At 33.1% G+C, this 18,887-nt stretch overlaps 1 protein-coding gene across 2 annotated transcripts; it reads left to right on the top strand.

Annotated features, from left to right (window-relative positions):
- Window positions 1-882: 882 nt before the first annotated feature.
- Window positions 883-12,427, top strand: LOC139527228 (uncharacterized). 2 transcript variants are annotated; one of them, XM_071322553.1, is made up of 6 exons: window positions 883-1,088; window positions 3,413-3,696; window positions 6,155-6,184; window positions 8,668-8,820; window positions 9,740-10,294; window positions 11,676-12,427. In XM_071322553.1, exons 2-5 carry the CDS (start codon window positions 3,468-3,470, stop codon window positions 10,015-10,017), a joined length of 690 nt encoding a protein of 229 aa, XP_071178654.1. In that variant the 5' UTR covers window positions 883-1,088; window positions 3,413-3,467; the 3' UTR covers window positions 10,018-10,294; window positions 11,676-12,427. The 2 variants fall into 2 exon arrangements, with proteins under 2 accessions (XP_071178654.1, XP_071178655.1); XM_071322554.1 differs by lacking the exon at window positions 883-1,088 and adding an exon at window positions 2,139-2,311.
- Window positions 12,428-18,887: the final 6,460 nt, after the last annotated feature.

The following is an 18,887-nucleotide window of genomic DNA, read 5'->3' as shown; positions in this document are numbered from 1 at the left end:
ATAGCTACACTGTTGTGAATTTCATTCTACGTACATTTTGGCGGTGTTTTCGTATTTTTAACTTAAATCAAATAAAATGATTATTCAGCGTTAAAACAACAAATTGAATGCTATTGACTTCAAACTAAGTATTGCCCTTCAGATACAAATAAAACAATTTGGGTCAGTAGTTAATGTGAAATTTTACAAAGAATTAAAATATTGCACTCAATTATCGATATTGTTTTCACCAATTAATGTTCACCAGAGCTGATGATGTCTTTGAATTAAAATTTACTTCAGGAAAGGATGCCATACTTTTTAAGCAGACTCAAGCATCCAAATTTAGTTCATAAAATGGAATACAGAAGACTAGTCATTTTTATTATTTCCGAATGCCATAAATTCAAACTATAACAATAATTAGAAGCTTTACCCGACTTTTGTAGTTGTTTTTTTTTGTGTATGTTGTTGGGTATAGATATCTGATTAATTGAATATACCACCCCAGGCTATCTTCTTTTATTCATGCAAATCTACATAATATATGTTCAATATAATTGATATGCTCAGCAAACAACATTGGAACCATGCGAATTCGCACATATTTAATCAACTACAATTGTATCTTATACTGTGTAGGATTGATTTTTATTCCTTTTTATACAGCTTGAACGTAATTGTATTGTCGACATCACGTTTAGACTCTAGATAAGAATATTGAATTTTTTATGAGAAAATTTATTCAATTTGGTAATTTTATTTAAAAACCGGTTTTCGTCAAAGACTTCATTCACACAACTGAGAGTTTATTCACATGATCGCTTCATTAACTGTCGAACCTCAGCGTCTATCCGAAATAGATTTTTCTTACCTAACCAATTTTAAAGATTATCGAATTTCAAATTAAAAACCAAAAACAAGTACACCAGAATGAATCAGAAAGACACTACCACGGTCCAATAGCTATATAGTTAATGTATAAATAAGATTATCACTCTGTGTGTGTTTTCCTGTATGTAAAGTCGGAAACGGAGATCGGGATATTTCTGTGGTTGAGTGAGCACTATCATTCTCACCCGACATTCATTTCAGCGGAAACTCTGAAGGTAGGACAAATTTCATATTTTCTTCTTTGAAATTGGATATCAAGTTTATTAAACAGATCAAGGTATATTTAATGACTAAGTTTTTGTAAAGATAGTTTTGAAATTAAATCACTTTGGATATTATATTGCGAGCGAAAGGAAACGCTAGGTGTAATAATAATTGTATTTTGAAAAATCTAGTATTGATTTGATGAAATCAGATGCAGTCATATTTGTTTACATGTCAGAACCAAAACAGCAACGGTTTTGCTCTTCATACATCTATTTCTTTCTTGTCATTTTGATGTCATTTTTGATTTCGTAAAGTCGATTTTGAAAAATGTACGATTTTTGCATGGTTATATTTCAACATAAATAGGATTGAAGTGACATCAAACAAGATAGGCGAAAGATAACAAAAGGCTATTCAAACTCATAAGTCGAAAATAAACTGACAACGTCATGGCTTAAAAAAAGAAAAAGACAAACAGTCAAACAAGAGTACACAAAACACAACATACAAAATACGTGTACATTAATTATGATCAGTATCTGTATCATTAGGCTCTTATAAATTATAATTTCTCACACCGTTAAGGCTGTAGTGTACTCAGTAGCAGTAAGATTGAAGATTTCAAATTGAAAACTTTAATCGAACATGTTGATGAAAAAACTACAATAAAAGCTTTATCTTTTGCTTTTGGTTCATGAAGTCCTTATAGGAGGTATGGATCAATAATAACTACACCAGACCATTCTTTGTAATCTTAAATAGTATGTTCAAATTATTTCATAAATTGCACCAAACCCTTTTTAAATCACTTACACCCCCAGAAAAAACTGAAATAGACCTCTGACATGACATATTCGGAAGTGTTACAATCAGATAGCATCTTTATGTTTTATGAACGTACCCAACTCTTCCACAGGGCGTGTTTTAATGGAATTGTGCAGTGGTGCATGTAGGGCGACCGATGACGCAAAACCGAACGTTCATGTATTTATTTTTTTAACATAAACCAATTATATTCTTAAAGATTCTTTCATGTCAATTATATAACATTTTTATTTATTTTTAATTTATGTTTCATATAAGTGTAGGAGTGAGTTTGATTATAGGGGTGTTCTTATTTTGCTTTAGTAACAATTTTATTTTAAGGGCGTTGTCTTTCAATGGAGTTAGACCACTAAATATTTATAAAATAAATTCTTATTGAAAAATCTTTAATACAAAGAATTTCAAGGTGAGTGAATGAATGAATTAGTGTGAAGTTTAATTCGTGATCGTGTTTTGAATATATTTTTTAAATGGAAAACTAACTTATGCCTGTTTGTTTAATATTGTATTTATTATGTGTACTCTGTTTGCCTAACGTGATTTAGAGTGTTTTAAAACCAGATCTATCAAATAATCCGTTTTTCTTCTTCCTCATTATATATATTAGAAGAGATCTTCGGTTTGCAATTTAAAGTTTTTAAATTAACTATTTGATTATGGTTTTGAATAAATATACACTCTGAAAATGAAACCGAATAGTTACAAAATTATTTCTAAAATAAAAGATGTAAATTTTTTAGTCGAAAAAAAAAGACAAAAACAACACAACCGGCGGAAAGGAAAAAAAATAGACAAATTTAAACAACGACCAACAATGCACTACAAAGATTGGGGAATATAAACTAAAGATGAAATGATATTCTCTGGAAATGTGAACAGTTCTTGCTCCAAACAAAATGGAAAATTCACAATTGGAAAAATGCATGATGTCTTTCACCTCTGAATAAAAATTTGTTCCTAACCGAACCTCGATTTGAATTATGATATTTGACATTTAGTCTAACTTGTATCTTACACATGCTATCTTATCATCATTGAAGATTAAAAAGAGAATAGAATACCTTTTAGTCATAATTTTAAAAACGAAGCTACTTCGTTGTATTGTCGTTTCTTTCAAGGACAATTTAGGTTATAAGTGTACTTCTTAAATTGTTTAAAGATCATTAAGAATTAAGGTTATTTGGTAGTTTGTACACATATTTATCCAAAATATTATAGAAATTCTAATCTGTTTTTCTTGTAAGTTATAAGTCCAGACCCTGGCATTTCGTTTTACACTGACCATTATGTGTATTCCAGCCGGTGATAATCCAAATACAGACAGGTGTCCAATAGAAATTTAAGAATTCAGTACTTCAATAATTATCATAACCTCTTAATATGGCAAAGTTTGTTTATGTATAATTTCGAATTTATGTATTTCTTATCCCCATTCTCCTTCCAGCAAATCGTATTTAATACTATTTACTTGTAAGAATGTAATTATCACAATATAACTTATTTTCAGGCGAGACCAGAACATTGACAATTTCGAGTCCAGAGTCTAATCGATCATACCCAAGATGAAGTCGAGTTATGTTGTTATAAGCATGGGCTGCTGTGCCCTAATTTCGTTGAATTTGTTCATCATTTCATTACTTGCTCCTGGATGGCTTGTCTATAGTAATTTTAACAACGTTGATCTGGAATTACATATGGGTTTATTTTACTTTAACGAATGCACAAACATGAGGAGATATTGTTCTTCACATTTCTATGGTGATTTTCCAGCGGTCGTAAATACCAAAGGAGGTACGTATATAGTGATGGTCGTAAAAAAGGGGGTATAAATATGCACTATTCGTTTTGGACGAAAAATAAATAAAATTGCTAAAGTAGCTTTCTACCAAATTGTATGAAACACGGTTATTAATGGTCTTCAAGCACGAAAACACTTGAAAAACAAATTGCCAACACCACACGATTCGATTAATTAGAAAACTTCAGCACAGTTTTATGCATACTCCGTACATGATCCCAGTGTTTGATATGGGAAAAGCAACGAGACAACAGCGTAACGATACCATAAAAACATATGATATCTAGAGCTCAAAAGGCAGCCTTCAACAATAGACATGCTTTCAATCTCCATTTACATTACCTCAGGATTACAGCAACGACAATGTGGGTTGATTTAGCTTTTTGATTCCATTATCGTTTGCTAAAAATTGTGAAGACCTACCATTGATCTAATTATAACCCTTACCCCTTTTTTTATATAATTTATAGAATCCTTGTTTACCTCCATTTCTATACTTTTAAATTATTATTTTGAAACATGAAGGGAATCGTTCAGAGAACGACCATTTAACGTCAACGGGTATGTTTTTTGCCTCAAATAAAGATTTGATCCCAAATCAAGCAGAGGAAACAAAAAAAAATGAATCTAAACTTTCCCCATACCTCATAGTGTTACATTTGGAAATAAATAATTTGATTTATAGCATTGACCCCCCCCCCCCCTTTTCTTTTTTAATTTAAATGGTTGCTCTTTAGTTTATCATGGTTGCCAAAGGGTTCTGCATCATATAGGGTCTTGGTCGAGTATTTTAAGATTATCAGTCCATTTCCATATAACCAAACCATAATTTTCATATACTAATATGAGAATTTAATGGGGAATTTGTTGTATATCTTCAAATGAATATTTCAAGGCCATTTTGGTTTAATTTAATGTACCATGAAATGGTTTCATTGATAGAGAATAGACATGTTCAAGGCTATGTCATATATATTTTTTCCTGTTTAGGAAAGGGCGTTATTTTGCCCTGTTTCTCTCTATTAGGCCAACTAAAATAGTATGTAAGGTTCCAGTTACATCTTTAAAAACATGTTAGGGTTAGAAATTAGGAATTTTTTCTTTTATGTTGTGTTTTTTTTTTTACATTGAGCCTATGGAAGCAACATTCTGACTTAAACAGTGCTTAATAAAAAATGACAAAACAATCTTTAGGGTATGGTATTATTAAAACTAAAAAGATGGGTAGGTAGGGTAACTGGAACCATAGCTATATTATTATTTGGCATTATAATATTATTAAGCTGTAAAACAGCTAGGGAAGTTAAACTTTTATTATTTATGGTTTGTCTTTTCATGTTATCTTTCGTATCGACCATTTAAAGTGCTATATGCATATGAAAGAGAAGTTGTTTACATTGATCAAATTTAAATACATTTTATTTTTACACCAGTGCACACCCTTAAAAAAAATTAAAACCGGTTTCAAATACAAATATAATGTATCTTTCAACTGAATCATCTTCCTTCACTTTTACAGGTGTCTCCGACTTTTAAATTTAAATATTTTCATAATTGTGTTCAATATCCCGTATCGAGATAATATCTAAATATCGCCTGTAGATAGAATGGTCCATTCATTAAAATATGTTATTTTATCTATATCCAATCTATGTTCGTTTGAACAGGTATTTACAAAATGTACCTTTAGTAATAAAAGTTAAATGCTTTTGCCTACAACTACAAGTGTAACTTTTGATTTGATTGACTTGAATCGACTCAGACATTTATCTATCAATATCAAACGTTTATGCATATATCGACACAAGAGGTCGCCACCTTCTTTCCGTGAGATCGAAGGAATTCAATCAATATGCAGAATACAAAGTGTAACTATCAAAGTGACTGTCCTTTGTAGATATTGTCTGGGACTTCATCCATCAATAAATCATATTCTATGTTTTCAACGAATATAATCTACAGCGATACAAAATTAAAAGTGTGGTTTATTTTTAATTCTGTTCAAAATGTCATTGTTTTTCTGAGGCACACTTTAGCTTCTGTCTTTATTTTTCTCTGTAAAGGATACAAATCAAGTGGAATAAGTATTGAGGGTCGGGATTTGGGGGGGGGGGGAGGGGTTATAACCGTATTCCGTATAATCTCTTTAGGCCTCTTTCCTCTCAACTTATGTTTCCATTTTATTCTCTACTATATACATTTTAGCTCTTCATTCTTCTGCTATAATTTTCTTGCTTATATTTCTTTTGGTGCGTGATTCTCTTATGTTACATGTTTTTTTATTATTATAATTTTAGTTTTGTGCTATTCCAAAATATTTTCGTTTACGTATAAGTTGTAGGAAACTTCAGTGTTAAAATTGAGATAAGTAAATGCGAGTCGTTAACATTCAATATTTGATACGAAAAGTTCGATTTTTTTAAAGTTTTAATTTTTCGTATTTTATTTCAGGCTTTACGACAACAGGTCAATTGACCACCGGTAAGTACTTTTTTCGTAATAAAAGAATATATATACATTCTGTAATACTACTAGTTTATTATTGTGATATATGAAAAAAACTAAACGCGTTTATAACGTAAAAATTATTAACCTATGTTAAAAGGGGGGATGAGAAAAAGGAGGTTCCATTCCCAATGCACCTTCGCTCCTGCCTTGGAAAAGGCACATACATGTTCTGATGTGCCTGATATTCATATGATGAAATCATAATCTTTCAATCAGTTTAATTGAAGTCTGGAGCTGTCATGTCAGTTAACTGCTAGTAGTCTGTTGTTATTTATGTATTATTGTCATTTTGTTTATTTTCTTTGGTTACATCTTCTAACATCAGACTCGGACTTCTCTTGAATTGAATTTTAAATGTGTGTATTGTTATGCATTTATTTTTCTACATTGGCTAGAGGTATAGGGGGAGGGTTGAGATCTCACAAACATTTTAACCCCGCCGCATTTTTGCGCCTGTCCCAAGTCAGGAGCCTCTGGCCTTTGTTAGTCTTGTATTTTTTTAATTTTAGTTTCTTGTGTACAATTCGGAAATTAGTATGGCGTTCATTATCACTGAACTAGTATATATTTGATTAGGGGCCAGCTGAAGGACGCCTCCGGGTGCGGGAATGTCTCGCTACATTGAAGACCTGTTAGTGACCTTCTGCTGTTGTTTTTTCTATGGTCGGGTTGTTGTCTCTTTGACACATTCCCCATTTCCATTCTCAATTTTACTGACAATATCCTAACTGACAGTATAACACAAAATAAGAAAGAAAATAATTGGAAAATGGTGTAACTATAGAGATTGGTACGAAACACAAAATACAACTGCCCGACGTAAAACCACAAAGTACCAATCTGAGAGTACCCGCAGCAATGTCGGAATGCTCGTCCAAATCTATACTAACAAACAGATAGTGTTCTTGCAGATAAACAACTGTTACTATTTTTCTCTGGTTTGACAATGTTTACAAAATTACTCTCAATGTGCGAACATACTTTATTTAAAGGAGGACAACACAAAGAATTCGATTAACAACATGACGAGTATGCCAAACTGACAAAATGATCGACAAAACGAAATTAAAAATTCGATAAATCGATAAACCCAAAAGAAGAGTTTTACTAAGCGTAAAACTGACTGTCAGTACTGACCTAGAACTCTTAATCCATAAAGACGAGACTGAAAAAGCGGCAAAATGACTGTCAATACTGAACCAGAATTCGATCAACCCAAACCGAGTGAGACAAAGTGACTCGATAAACCCCAAAACGAGTGTGGCAAAATGTTTCGATAAACCCCAAAACGAGTGTGGCAAAGTGTTTTGATAAACCCCAAAACGAGTGTGGCAAAGTGACAAAATTATTGATAATACTGACCCAGAATTCGATAAATCCAAACCGAGAGTGAGAAAGTGACAAAAAAGTTGCCAATATTGACCCAGAACTCAATAAACCTAAAACGAGTGTGGCAAAGTGACTTGATCAACCCAAAACGAGTGTGGCAAAGTGACAAAATTATTGTCAATACTGATCCAGCTTTCGATAAACCGAAACCGAGAGTGAGAAAGTGAAAAAAAAGTTTCCAATACTGACCCAGAACTCAATAAACCTAAAACGAGTGTGACAAAGTGACTCGATAAACCGAAATGCGTGTAGCAACGTGACATAAAGAACATTGACAAACGGACCTAAAACTCGATTATAAACAGCTGCGCTATGAGCGCATGAAATGCTCTTCGTCTTGTCTGTGAAGTTTTATGCAATAATCATTAATGGTTTCTGAGAAAAGGCGCGACATGTGAACTCCCTCCTTTAAAAAAAACCAACTCAATAACTCTAAAATAAAATGTTGAATCATCAAATTTTAGTTATAAAGTCCCGTAACTCAAAAAGTTTAAATCCTATTTTCACCAAAAAGTATACAGATCGTTTGACTATCATAAGAAACAACTATGTTAAGTTTCTTGAAATTTGGATAAGCGGTTCTCAAGTTACGGAGCGACATGTAGACGCCGCACAAACAGACAGACAGACAGACAGACGTACGGACAGCAGATATTTGTATATCATTTACGTCCCGTCAAAATTTTGACGAGTTGACAAAGCGTCAAAATGATTGAAAATACTTGCACAGAACTCTTAAAACTCTTAAACGTGTTGGCAAACCGACGAAATGGTGGTCAAATCTGCCCAAAATCGAGGTAGAGTCAAAACTGGAAAAGACGTATGTTGCAAACCAATAAAATGGTGGACAATACTAATCCATTATATTCAAACTTTTACAGTCTATAATTGCACGGTCTAATTCCGTAGAACTACATATGAAGTAACGTAATGTGACAAACAATCAAAGCAACGCAACATTTAATCTGACCAACTTAAAAAAAACCACAGAACTTTAAGCATTTTGCACCTTATAAATATATGGATAAATAATTGCTAGTTTTATGAATCATTGTATTTCTTTTCAGTGTTCGGCACCGACAAGGTATATGAGGAATATTTAGCAGAAATGTTAGTTGCCATTGTAATCATGATGTTCGCAGTTTGCGCAGTCTTTTTCTACTCACGAACAAGCAATCCAGCTTATATGACACTGCCAGTCATACTTTTGTTAATCCCAGGTAAGAAATTGAATCGAGCTTAGTGCTTAATATAGTTTACTATTAATGACCATTTTCTAAGTTTTTTCACTAGGTAATCGTTGCCATATTTGGCAAGTCCTTTCGGAATTTGGGTTTTCGATGCTCTTCAACTAAGTACTTTATGTTCCTTCTTATTTTTTTTTATTGGAGTGTCACTATAATGAGTCTAACGAGATTGTGGTTACAAAATTATAATCTTGGTGCCTTTTGCCCTCTCTGTTAGGTTTTTGGAATAGATAATTGTCTGATAAGGCAAATTCAATAGACTAACTCGAATGTTGCAGATTTTTTTTTTAATGTTCACGTAATGTTTGTCAGTTATTCAATCTTTCCGAGAATTCATACCAATTCTTCACTATAGTTCAAATTTTCTTTACACGCTTAATTTCATGACAAAATTATCAAACTAAAATACACAAAAGTTGTTTAAATGAAAAACCAAGAAATTGGAAACTTCTAAACCGGAGCCCTGCACTATTGACATGTAAGGGGCCGGGTAAGGACGGATGTATACATATCAAGCCACGTCCGGCTAGCATGGTGACGTTTTATTCCTAATGTAAGGAGAGTGCAAAGCCGTCTGCACTTACAGAAATTGCAACAAGTGGCCTGTTTAACGGCAAAACTTCGTTCACATATTTGACATTCCTTCATTTTAAAAACCGCCCAAATGTTCCGCTAACATACCGTTCTGTCTACATTTCAGAACATTTAGAGTAGAGGTTAAATTTTAAAATTAATATTGCATAAACTTGTTTTAAGTCAACGAGACAACAACCCATTGAAAAAGTCAAAAGATGAAGAACATCAAGACACTCTTTGTTATTTTGTGGATGCCTATTTCAAATCAATAATTTCAAAATATATAAACTACAAAATTTCTTTCGTATCATTTCAGGAATTTTGGTGTGGATAGCCACAGGTCGTTGGATTCAGCTTGAGTACTTCGTCATGGGTGATATGGGTATACCTTACAGCCTTATCCTCAACGGGATTGGTGCTACACTGTGTTTCATCATCGTCATCATTCTTCTGGTTGTCATGTGCTTTGATTGGCAGAGATACAACGGAAACGACAGACGCGTGTTGGTGAGCAGAAAACAAGATTCAATTGCAAACCCACAGTACGTGTACAACCAGCCGGCAACAACTCAACCACAACTTGTGTACTATTGATCATCTAGAATTTAAAACAAATAACAGTAGTTAAAACATTACCATGGAAAAGACCAATCATTAATATTTGAATACTATAGCATTCGGGCATTTTATATATGCAATTTCGTTTCATAAATGAATATGCAAGTACCTCATGCTTAACACGAATGGAGTGATGATTTATGTTTTTCGTATGCTATGAAATTATATATAAATGCCGAAAAACACTTTTCCACACCATCAAGCCATGTTTGAGTTTAAAATTCACAAATGCATTTTACATTACACGTAGCTGGTTTTTAGCTCACCTGGCCTAAAAGGCCATGTGAGCTTTTCTCATCACTTGGCGTCCGTCGTCGTCGTCGTCGTCGTCTGTCGTCGTTAACAATTTTTCAAACATCTTCTCCTCTGAAACTACTGAATGGATTTGAATGAAACTTAACATGATTGTTCCTTAGTATATCCTGCACATAATGTGCGCTTCGATTTTTGATCCGTCAAAAAACATGGCCGCCGTTACTTAAAATAGAACATAGGGGTCAAATGCAGTTTTTGGCTTATATCTCAAAAACGAAAGCATTTAGAGCAAATCTGACAAGGGCTAAAAATGTTCATTAGGTCAAGATCTATCAGCCCTGAAATTTTCAGATGAATCAAACAAACCATTGTTGGGTTGCTGCCACTTAATTGGTAATTTCAAGGAAATTTTGCAGTTTTTGGTCATTATCTTGAATATTATTATAGATAAAGATAAACTGTAAACAGCAAAAAAGATCAGCAAAGTAAGATCTACAAATAAGTTAATATGACCAAAATTGTCAATTGACCCCTTAAGGGGTTATTGTCCTTTAATGACAATTTTTCACAATTTGTTCATCATATTTGCTAACTTTAAAAAATCTTCTCCTCTGAAACTACTGAATGGATTTGGTTAAAACTTAGCATGGTTGTTCCTTAGATTATCCTGCACAAAGTGTGTGCTTTGATTTTTGATCCGTCAAAAAACATGGCCGCCGTTACTTAAAATAGAACATAAGGGTCAAATGCAGTTTTTGGCTTATATCTCAAAAACGAAAGCATTAAGAGCAAATCTGACATGGAGTAAAAATGTTCATTAGGTCAATATCTATCAGCCCTGAAATTTTCAGATGAATCAAACATCCAATTGTTGGGTTGCTGCCACTTAATTGGTAATTTTAAGGAAATTTTGCAGTTTTTGGTCATTATCTTGAATATTATTATAGATAAAGATAAACTGTAAACAGCAAATATGATCAGCAAAGTAAGATCTACAAATAAGTCAATTTGACCAAAATTGTCAATTGACCTCTTTAGGAATTATTGCCCTTTAAAGACTTTTTTCACAATTTGTTCATCATGTTGACTTACTTTAAAAAATCTTCTCTTATGAAACTGCTGTATCAATTTCAGCCAAACTTAGGCTAAATGAGTTTCAGAGTTTCAGAGTATCTAGTATAAATTTTATATTTCATTTCCTTGTATGTCAAGAAACATAGCTCCTATGGCTAAAATAGAACATAGGAGAAAATGATTTTTTTTTGCTTTTGAAGAAAATAGGACGATTCAAAGAACATTTAAATAAATTGAAAAGCCAAAATAATCATTGATGAGAGATTAAACCAAAAAAATTCAGGTGAGCGATTCAGGCTCTTGAGAGCCTCTTGTTTTTAAAGGCGGAAAAACTTTTTCGTATTCAGGTATTTAGGGAAATAGAAATAGAAAATACTGGGATGCCTTCAATACATAGAGTAATGTGCACAAATTAAAGATTATAGAACCCAGACTCGCATATCACATCGAAATACAAATTATTGTAGCAAAACTAAAAGATAAAGTTACACAAATATTGTCACCTCATATATAATCCATGATACATCATTCTGATTTGATACCTAGTTTGAATTAGTTCTACTGTCACGTGTACATGCTTAAATATCTCAGTTAGTTGAAACTCATTAACTTAAACTGAAACTATATTAAGGGCGAAAGGAGGGACCAGAAACATTTCCCTGATCCCAAAAGATTATTCATTAATTCTTGAGTCTCTAGAAGGGTAAATCCAAAATTCCCTACAAGTAAAGGGTTAAGCTCGAAGGCCCGAACAATTTCATCCCCCCCTCCAAATTCTGGTCATATGGAAAAATACAACTGCATTAGCATGAGTATTGATCAAGAAACTTGAACGCATCTTACCGTAGCGATACCCTTTTAAAACGATTTTGTATTTTGTTATTAAAGATGAATAATTCATATAGTTTCGAAGGTAACTTCTTTATAAATTTTTCAGAAATTTACTCATTATATATTTATATTTTATTTTTATATCTTTAAACATTTGCTTTTTTTATTTATCTTATATGATATATTTACATCTGAGCAATACAAATAAAAAAATGTTAAAAATTTTTATGCTGCATAATGTCTACTCCGCGTGTGTTCTGGATAGTCATGGTAGTGTATAGGGAATGTGCGATTTCACTTGGTGGAATTTTAAATTGTGTGGCCGTCATTTTTAAATGCAAATTGACAAAATGGTGAAGTACGGCGGACGAGTGGATGTCAAATGTTTCTGTTCCGTTCAAATTTAAACATGTTGTTAGTTGTCCTTTGAAATTTTAGTTTGTGGATAGTTTTCTCATGACAGTTTGTCTCATTATTTATTTATTGTTCGAATTATAATTGACTAGTCTCAAGTTGTAGATTGCTTTATGTACAGTGGCTAATATTTCATGCATGTTCAAGACGACGATGGTACATATCAACAATAATTAATGTGCATGGTTTTGCAATTTGGATAAATCGGTTACACGATCGAGAATTTGACTGCCACTTGAAAAACGCCAAATTTATGTTTAAAAGAGGATAATAATTGCATTGCACCAGACCATATTAACAATGTTGCTGCATTTTCCCATTTCAAATGGCATCAGAATCAACGTGTGTTTCAGTATGAGCCAGATAGGGAGAAATCCAGTGATAAACATAGTGTTTACACCTGTGACCGGCTCTATTGGAGATTTCCAAATAATTTTATGATTGTTTTCCAATTTAATTTCATAGTTTCATTAATGTGGATGCGATCTTTGTTGCTGGACGTTAAGAAGTTATCATGCATAGATCATGATTATGGATGCAACATTTATTGATGGAAGTAGTTATCAATCAATAAACCGAAATGTATTTCTATGAATTTCTCGTTTCGAGCTCACTTGTTATGAAGCTTACATCCTCATGACTTTATATATGGCATATAACCATTAGTTGGTTACATTAAAGGCGAATGCCAAAAAATCAGAGCAAAGTACATGTACGAAGAAGGGGGTGTCTACATGTATATATCAGCAGGTCAATTTGTTTGAGACTTTAGTTTTTTCGTGTATTCGTACAAAATTATGTATTGTCACTTCTTGGTGACTCAGAATAAGTATATAAAATAGAAGTGTCAGGTCAATACCAGAAAAAAAACTTTCTAGCTACCAAAAGGTAAAAATCACAAAAATACTGAACTCCGAGGAAAATCAAAAACGAAAATTCCCTAATCAAATGGAAAAATCAACTGCCCAAACAATCAAACAAATGGATAACAACTGTCATATTCCCGACTTGGTACAGGCATTTTCTTATGTAGAAAATGGTGGATTAAACCTGGTTTTATAGCTAGCTAAATCTCTCAATTGTATGACAGTCGCATAAAATACCTTTATATTGATAACGATGTGTGATCATAACAAACAGATATATTAGGTAAAAATGTCACAACAGTCAAGGGATGTTTACAAACATAAACGAGGAAATTAAAGGCGGCACATAATTGGGAAAGCAGGTCACATGTGGTAATGCTCGAAAGGACCCAGTGATCAGGAAATTGAGAATAATTCTGAATTTAAATATGAAAACAGTATAATGTACAATTCAATTATATCTTAACCGTGGTAATAAGATACTTTTATAAAACATTTTAACTGAAAGGTTAGTCTCCAAATTCAAAACAGGATTTTGTTATTGAATGTGTTTAACATTATGGATACATGTCAATGAGATAACCATACAAATTTTGTCACACACCAGGCAAAAATGTATAAATTTGATAAATCATCATAATATGTAAAAAAATAAATTAAATTGGTTTCTTTATCTAAAACTTGATTTATTTTAATATTTGACAAATAGATATAGGAAGATGTGGTGTGAGTGTCAATGAGACAACTCTCCATCCAAATAACAATTTTAAAAAAGTAAACCATTATAGGTCAATGTACGGCCTTCAACACGAAGCCTTGGCTCACACCGAAACCAAGCTATTTATAAAGGGCCCCAACATTACTAGTGTAAAACCATTCAAACGGGAAAACCAACGGTCTAATCTATATAAAAAAACGAGAAACACGTATAAATTACATAAACAAACGACAACTACTGTAAAACACACACATCAAAGCAAGAAAGCAGGACTGCATAAAAATATGCATACCATTAATTATAAAATTAATGTTAACATTACTTCTTGTCTTTTGACCCCAGAAACAAAGTTTGGGGTATTTAGGAATCACTTTGTCCGTATGTCTCTGTGTGTTGGTCATTCTCGCTTAGTGTCCGGTGCATAACTTTTGTACTATTTAAAAACTTACTGGGTTGATCCAACGTTGTATGCAAATGCATCATATGCTAGGGGTGTAATAATCCCATGTCAGGACACTCTGGCCTTGACTTTGGATTGCTATTAAAGTTAATCCTTGTCAAATTCGCCCCGTCTAAAAACGTAAAACTTAGTTTATCCAAACTTGGTATACAGTTGCATAATGGAATGGGTTGTGTCATACACCAAAGTATGGTCACTATGAGCTTGAGCTCTATGATAGTTGAAACTTGTGTCTGAATTCTGTCCGGTGCATAACTTTTGTACTGTAGAACTTTATAAGTTTGACCATGTTTTGATGGTACATCATGGGATTGGGTCTGTCATGTTTTAAAGTCAGACAAGTCTGACCTTGAACTTGACCTTTTACCCCTATGATAGTAAACCATTGCTTGATGTGTGTTCAGTGCATAACTTTTCGACCTTAACACTAAGGTTGAAAAAAAAATTCAATTCAATTTGTATGCAGAAACATGTTATACAATGTACTGACCTTGACTATAACCTTTAACCCATTTAAAGTTAAAACATGGTTTCATTTGTGTCTGGTGCATACTTTTTTTTACCATATCACACAGATGGCTAAAAATTGTATTCAGAAGCATCATTGGGATAAAATATCAAAATCCGGTCATAATGATTGTTCATGGTATAATTGTTCCGTCTAAGATTTAGTAAACTTAGTCAAACTAAGTGTCCAGAAGCATTATTGGAAGTTGATTTGTTAATAAGATTAGGGCATTGTGGATTCGACCTTTGCTGCCAAAAGGTTGATTAGACTTTAATATTGGTATGGCTGATAGTAAAATATAACAAAATCTCAATACCGGGTACATGTTTTCAAAAGAAAAAGTGTTGAATAAAATATTCACTTGAATGTGACAGCTAGAGGGATTTAACCTGTATTTCATTGCAGACTGAAAAAAATAAGCCATAAAGATATATCTCAGGTGTACCGTTATTTTTTTATTTGGTATTTCTATAAAATATTTAAAAACTTGAGGTTAACTGGTTACTAAAGCTTGTACACAGGAAAAAAGGGGTGAACATTTGATTAACTTCCAGTGATAGTTATTATCTTGAATGCATTGAAATGTTATGTAAAAAAATGTCTATAGTACTGGACAGGTTAACACTTTACTCATGCAAGTATTTCTTTATTTGACAATCAATCATCTATGATCCTATCGACAATACATACAAATTAAAATTGAGAATGGAAATGGGGAATGTGTCAAAGAGGCTACAACCCGACCATAGAAAAAACAACAGCAGAAGGTTACCAACAGGTCTTCAATGTAGCGAGAAATTCCCGCACCCGGAGGCGTCCTTCAGCTGGCCCCTAAACAAATATATACTAGTTCAGTGATAATGAACGCCATACTAATTTCTAAATTGTACACAAGAAACTAAAATTAAAATAATACAAGACTAACAGGGTCTCCTGACTTGGGACAGGCGCAAAAATGCGGCGGGGTTAAACATGTTTATGAGATCTCAACCCTCCCCCTATACCTCTAGCCAATGTAGAAAAGCAAACGCATAACAATACGCACATTAAAATTCAGTCCAATAGAAGTCCGAGTCTGATGTCAGAAGATGTAACCAAAGAAAATAAACAAAATGACAATAATACATAAATAACAATAGACTACTAGCAGTTAACTGACATGCCAGCTCCAGACTTCAATTAAACTGACTGAAAGATTATGATTTCATCATATGAATATCAGGCACAATCCTTCCCGTTAGGGGTTTAGTATCATACCATCAAATGTGTTCTTTTAGAGAACCACTGAATGGAATAAAACCAAAAATGGCATGAATGTTCCTTAAGAGGTGCTGACCAAGTGTTGTTACTTTGAAGACGATCCATAATCCAAGATTGCCACTTAGTTTAACATAGGACCCTAGGGAAAATACAAAACAAGGTCTTAATTTAGAGAGCCACTGAAAGGAATGAAACCAAACATGGCATGAATGTTTCTAATGAGGTGCTAACCAAGTGTTGTTATTTTTTAGCTGATTTGTCATCCAAGATGACTGCCAACAGGGGGAGTAAGTTTATCATATGAAACTACGGGAAATATATACAAATGTTTTCTTCTTGAGAACAACTGAATAGAATAAAATCAAATATGATATGAATGTTCCTATTAGGCGCTGATCAAGTTTTGTTACTTTGTAGCAAACCATCATCTAGATGAACGCCATCAGGGGGCCTAGTTTAAATAAGACCCTATGGAAAATACATACAAATGCTTTTTCTAGAGGAGCACTGAATTTAATTAAACTAAACAAGGGATAAATGTTCCTCATGAGAAGCTGATGAAGACCTTAATGCATGTTTCTTTATAGATTGAGATATACTGTAAACTGCAAAAATATCCCCCAAAAAAGATCTACACATATGCAAAATTGTCAATTGGCATCTTGTCCGAGTTGTTGTTCTTATAAAGTCATTTTCTACTTTTTCAATGAAGTTATTGGTAATTTCTGTAAATTTTACAAAAGTCTTATTAACAAGGCCAATATTAAACCAAATTTGGCTTCAATCAATCTAATTTTACATGATTACCAAAACAAAAGTAGAACCAGGTGAGCGACATAGGATCTTGAGAGCCTCTAGTTTGTTATTTGATATGATATGCAAATGTTGAAATTAAAATAGCCAAAATGCAAAATTTTCAAAGTTATTGAACTATGACTGGAGGGTCAGGGCCAAAACAAATCCAAGGAAATGAGATGTGCCAATGCTAATAAAACTGCATACCAAATATCATTGACCTACAATTACTACATGTATGTGGTTCCATATTGAATGACCTTAATCCCATACTAATATATGTAAATAAATCAAGTTTCAAAGTCAATAGACCATGACTGAGGTGATGGGACTAAATAACCTCAATGAAAATGAGATCTGTCAATGCTGATCCTACTAAATAACAAATATCACTGAACTACCTAATAACAAACTAATACATTATTGACACAGCAGTTGCAAAGGCCACTGGAAACGGCACTCCTACTGTAAACCAACTTATTTTGTCAGCGATTTATTTTCGCAACTTTCACAAGTAGCAAAATAACGAAAATATAATTTGTCACGAATATATACTGAGTGCCAATGAAAACGCAACACTTGGTTTTTCAAAAATAAAATTTATATTCTCAGATCTGCAGTGACATCACACCGTAACTGACCAATCAATGATTAGCATTTGTGTTATATAAACAATGTTGAGAGGTGATGCGGATAAGAATCCTCTAGATTTTCCATAGACTTCAATGCAAATTAATTTAATTGATATATATTGACACCAGTTGAATCTAGTAATTTTACCCACTTAATATTGTTAAAGACACTATATAATATCTCCATTTTGATTTTTATCATACTATATCCTCTGGTTAAAGAATAATCAGCAATATAAATAATCAGTCATCACCTTCAAATAGATGAAAAATCTAGAGGAATCCTATCTGCATCACCCCTTGAAAAATTTAAATACCAGTATGTCCGGATCTGAGAATAAGAAATGATAATCTCTCAAAATAAATTGTTCTTGAAAATTAACAATTTTAACAATAGATCAATATCAAACAAAAATGTTTTATTGTCATCTTTCGGCCGCAATAGGTAAACAAAACATCCAATGTCGAATCATCAACTAACAGTCCTAAAAAAAAATGTTACAACCCCGTGGCGCAGCGCAATCTCGATGTCCCAAGGAAAGACTGTGGTGCTCTTTAACAATTTCTGCGCAAATGATGCTTTCAACTGAAATTGATCCAAAGGTTCTATCGTGACCACCATTGAACTCTTTGACATTTGGACAGCCATTATAGTCGATATCGAATATGTGAAAGACCAAATGTATCGGTCTTGCTGAGCGTTTCTTGCTTTTTGTACCCCGGGATGTGGCTTATCATTAAATGATCCATTTTGGTTGAATTTGTGGATGATTTGAGTTATTGTAGAGGCTACAACTTCAGTCTTCTCGTAATTGTATGTTGTGAAAGGCTTCATTGGATCATGCCCAAAACTGCATGTCGCTGGTTGTCGGAAAGTCCTGGCATTTACTCAGATGTTTAATGCAGTTTCCTAACAATAAGGGCGGGAAAATTCATGACATTAGCCAAGCTTTAAATGACAAAATCGTGAAATTGGTGCGTATGTTGAAAAGCGGTGAACTCGGTTTTTGTTCGTTCAAAATAACACTTACTT

Source organism: Mytilus edulis, chromosome 6 (assembly GCF_963676685.1).
Source record: "Mytilus edulis chromosome 6, xbMytEdul2.2, whole genome shotgun sequence".
Lineage (NCBI taxonomy): Eukaryota > Metazoa > Mollusca > Bivalvia > Mytilida > Mytilidae > Mytilus > Mytilus edulis.
This window is presented reverse-complemented; position numbering and strand designations above follow the sequence as displayed.

Coding starts and splice junctions, on each gene's coding strand:
- LOC139527228 (XM_071322553.1), top strand. CDS start 3,468: ATGAAGTCGAGTTATGTTGTTATAAGCATGGGCTGCTGTGCCCTAATT. Junction 3,697..6,154: donor GGTCGTAAATACCAAAGGAG/GTACGTATATAG, acceptor ATTTTATTTCAG/GCTTTACGACAACAGGTCAA. Junction 8,821..9,739: donor CATACTTTTGTTAATCCCAG/GTAAGAAATTGA, acceptor GTATCATTTCAG/GAATTTTGGTGTGGATAGCC.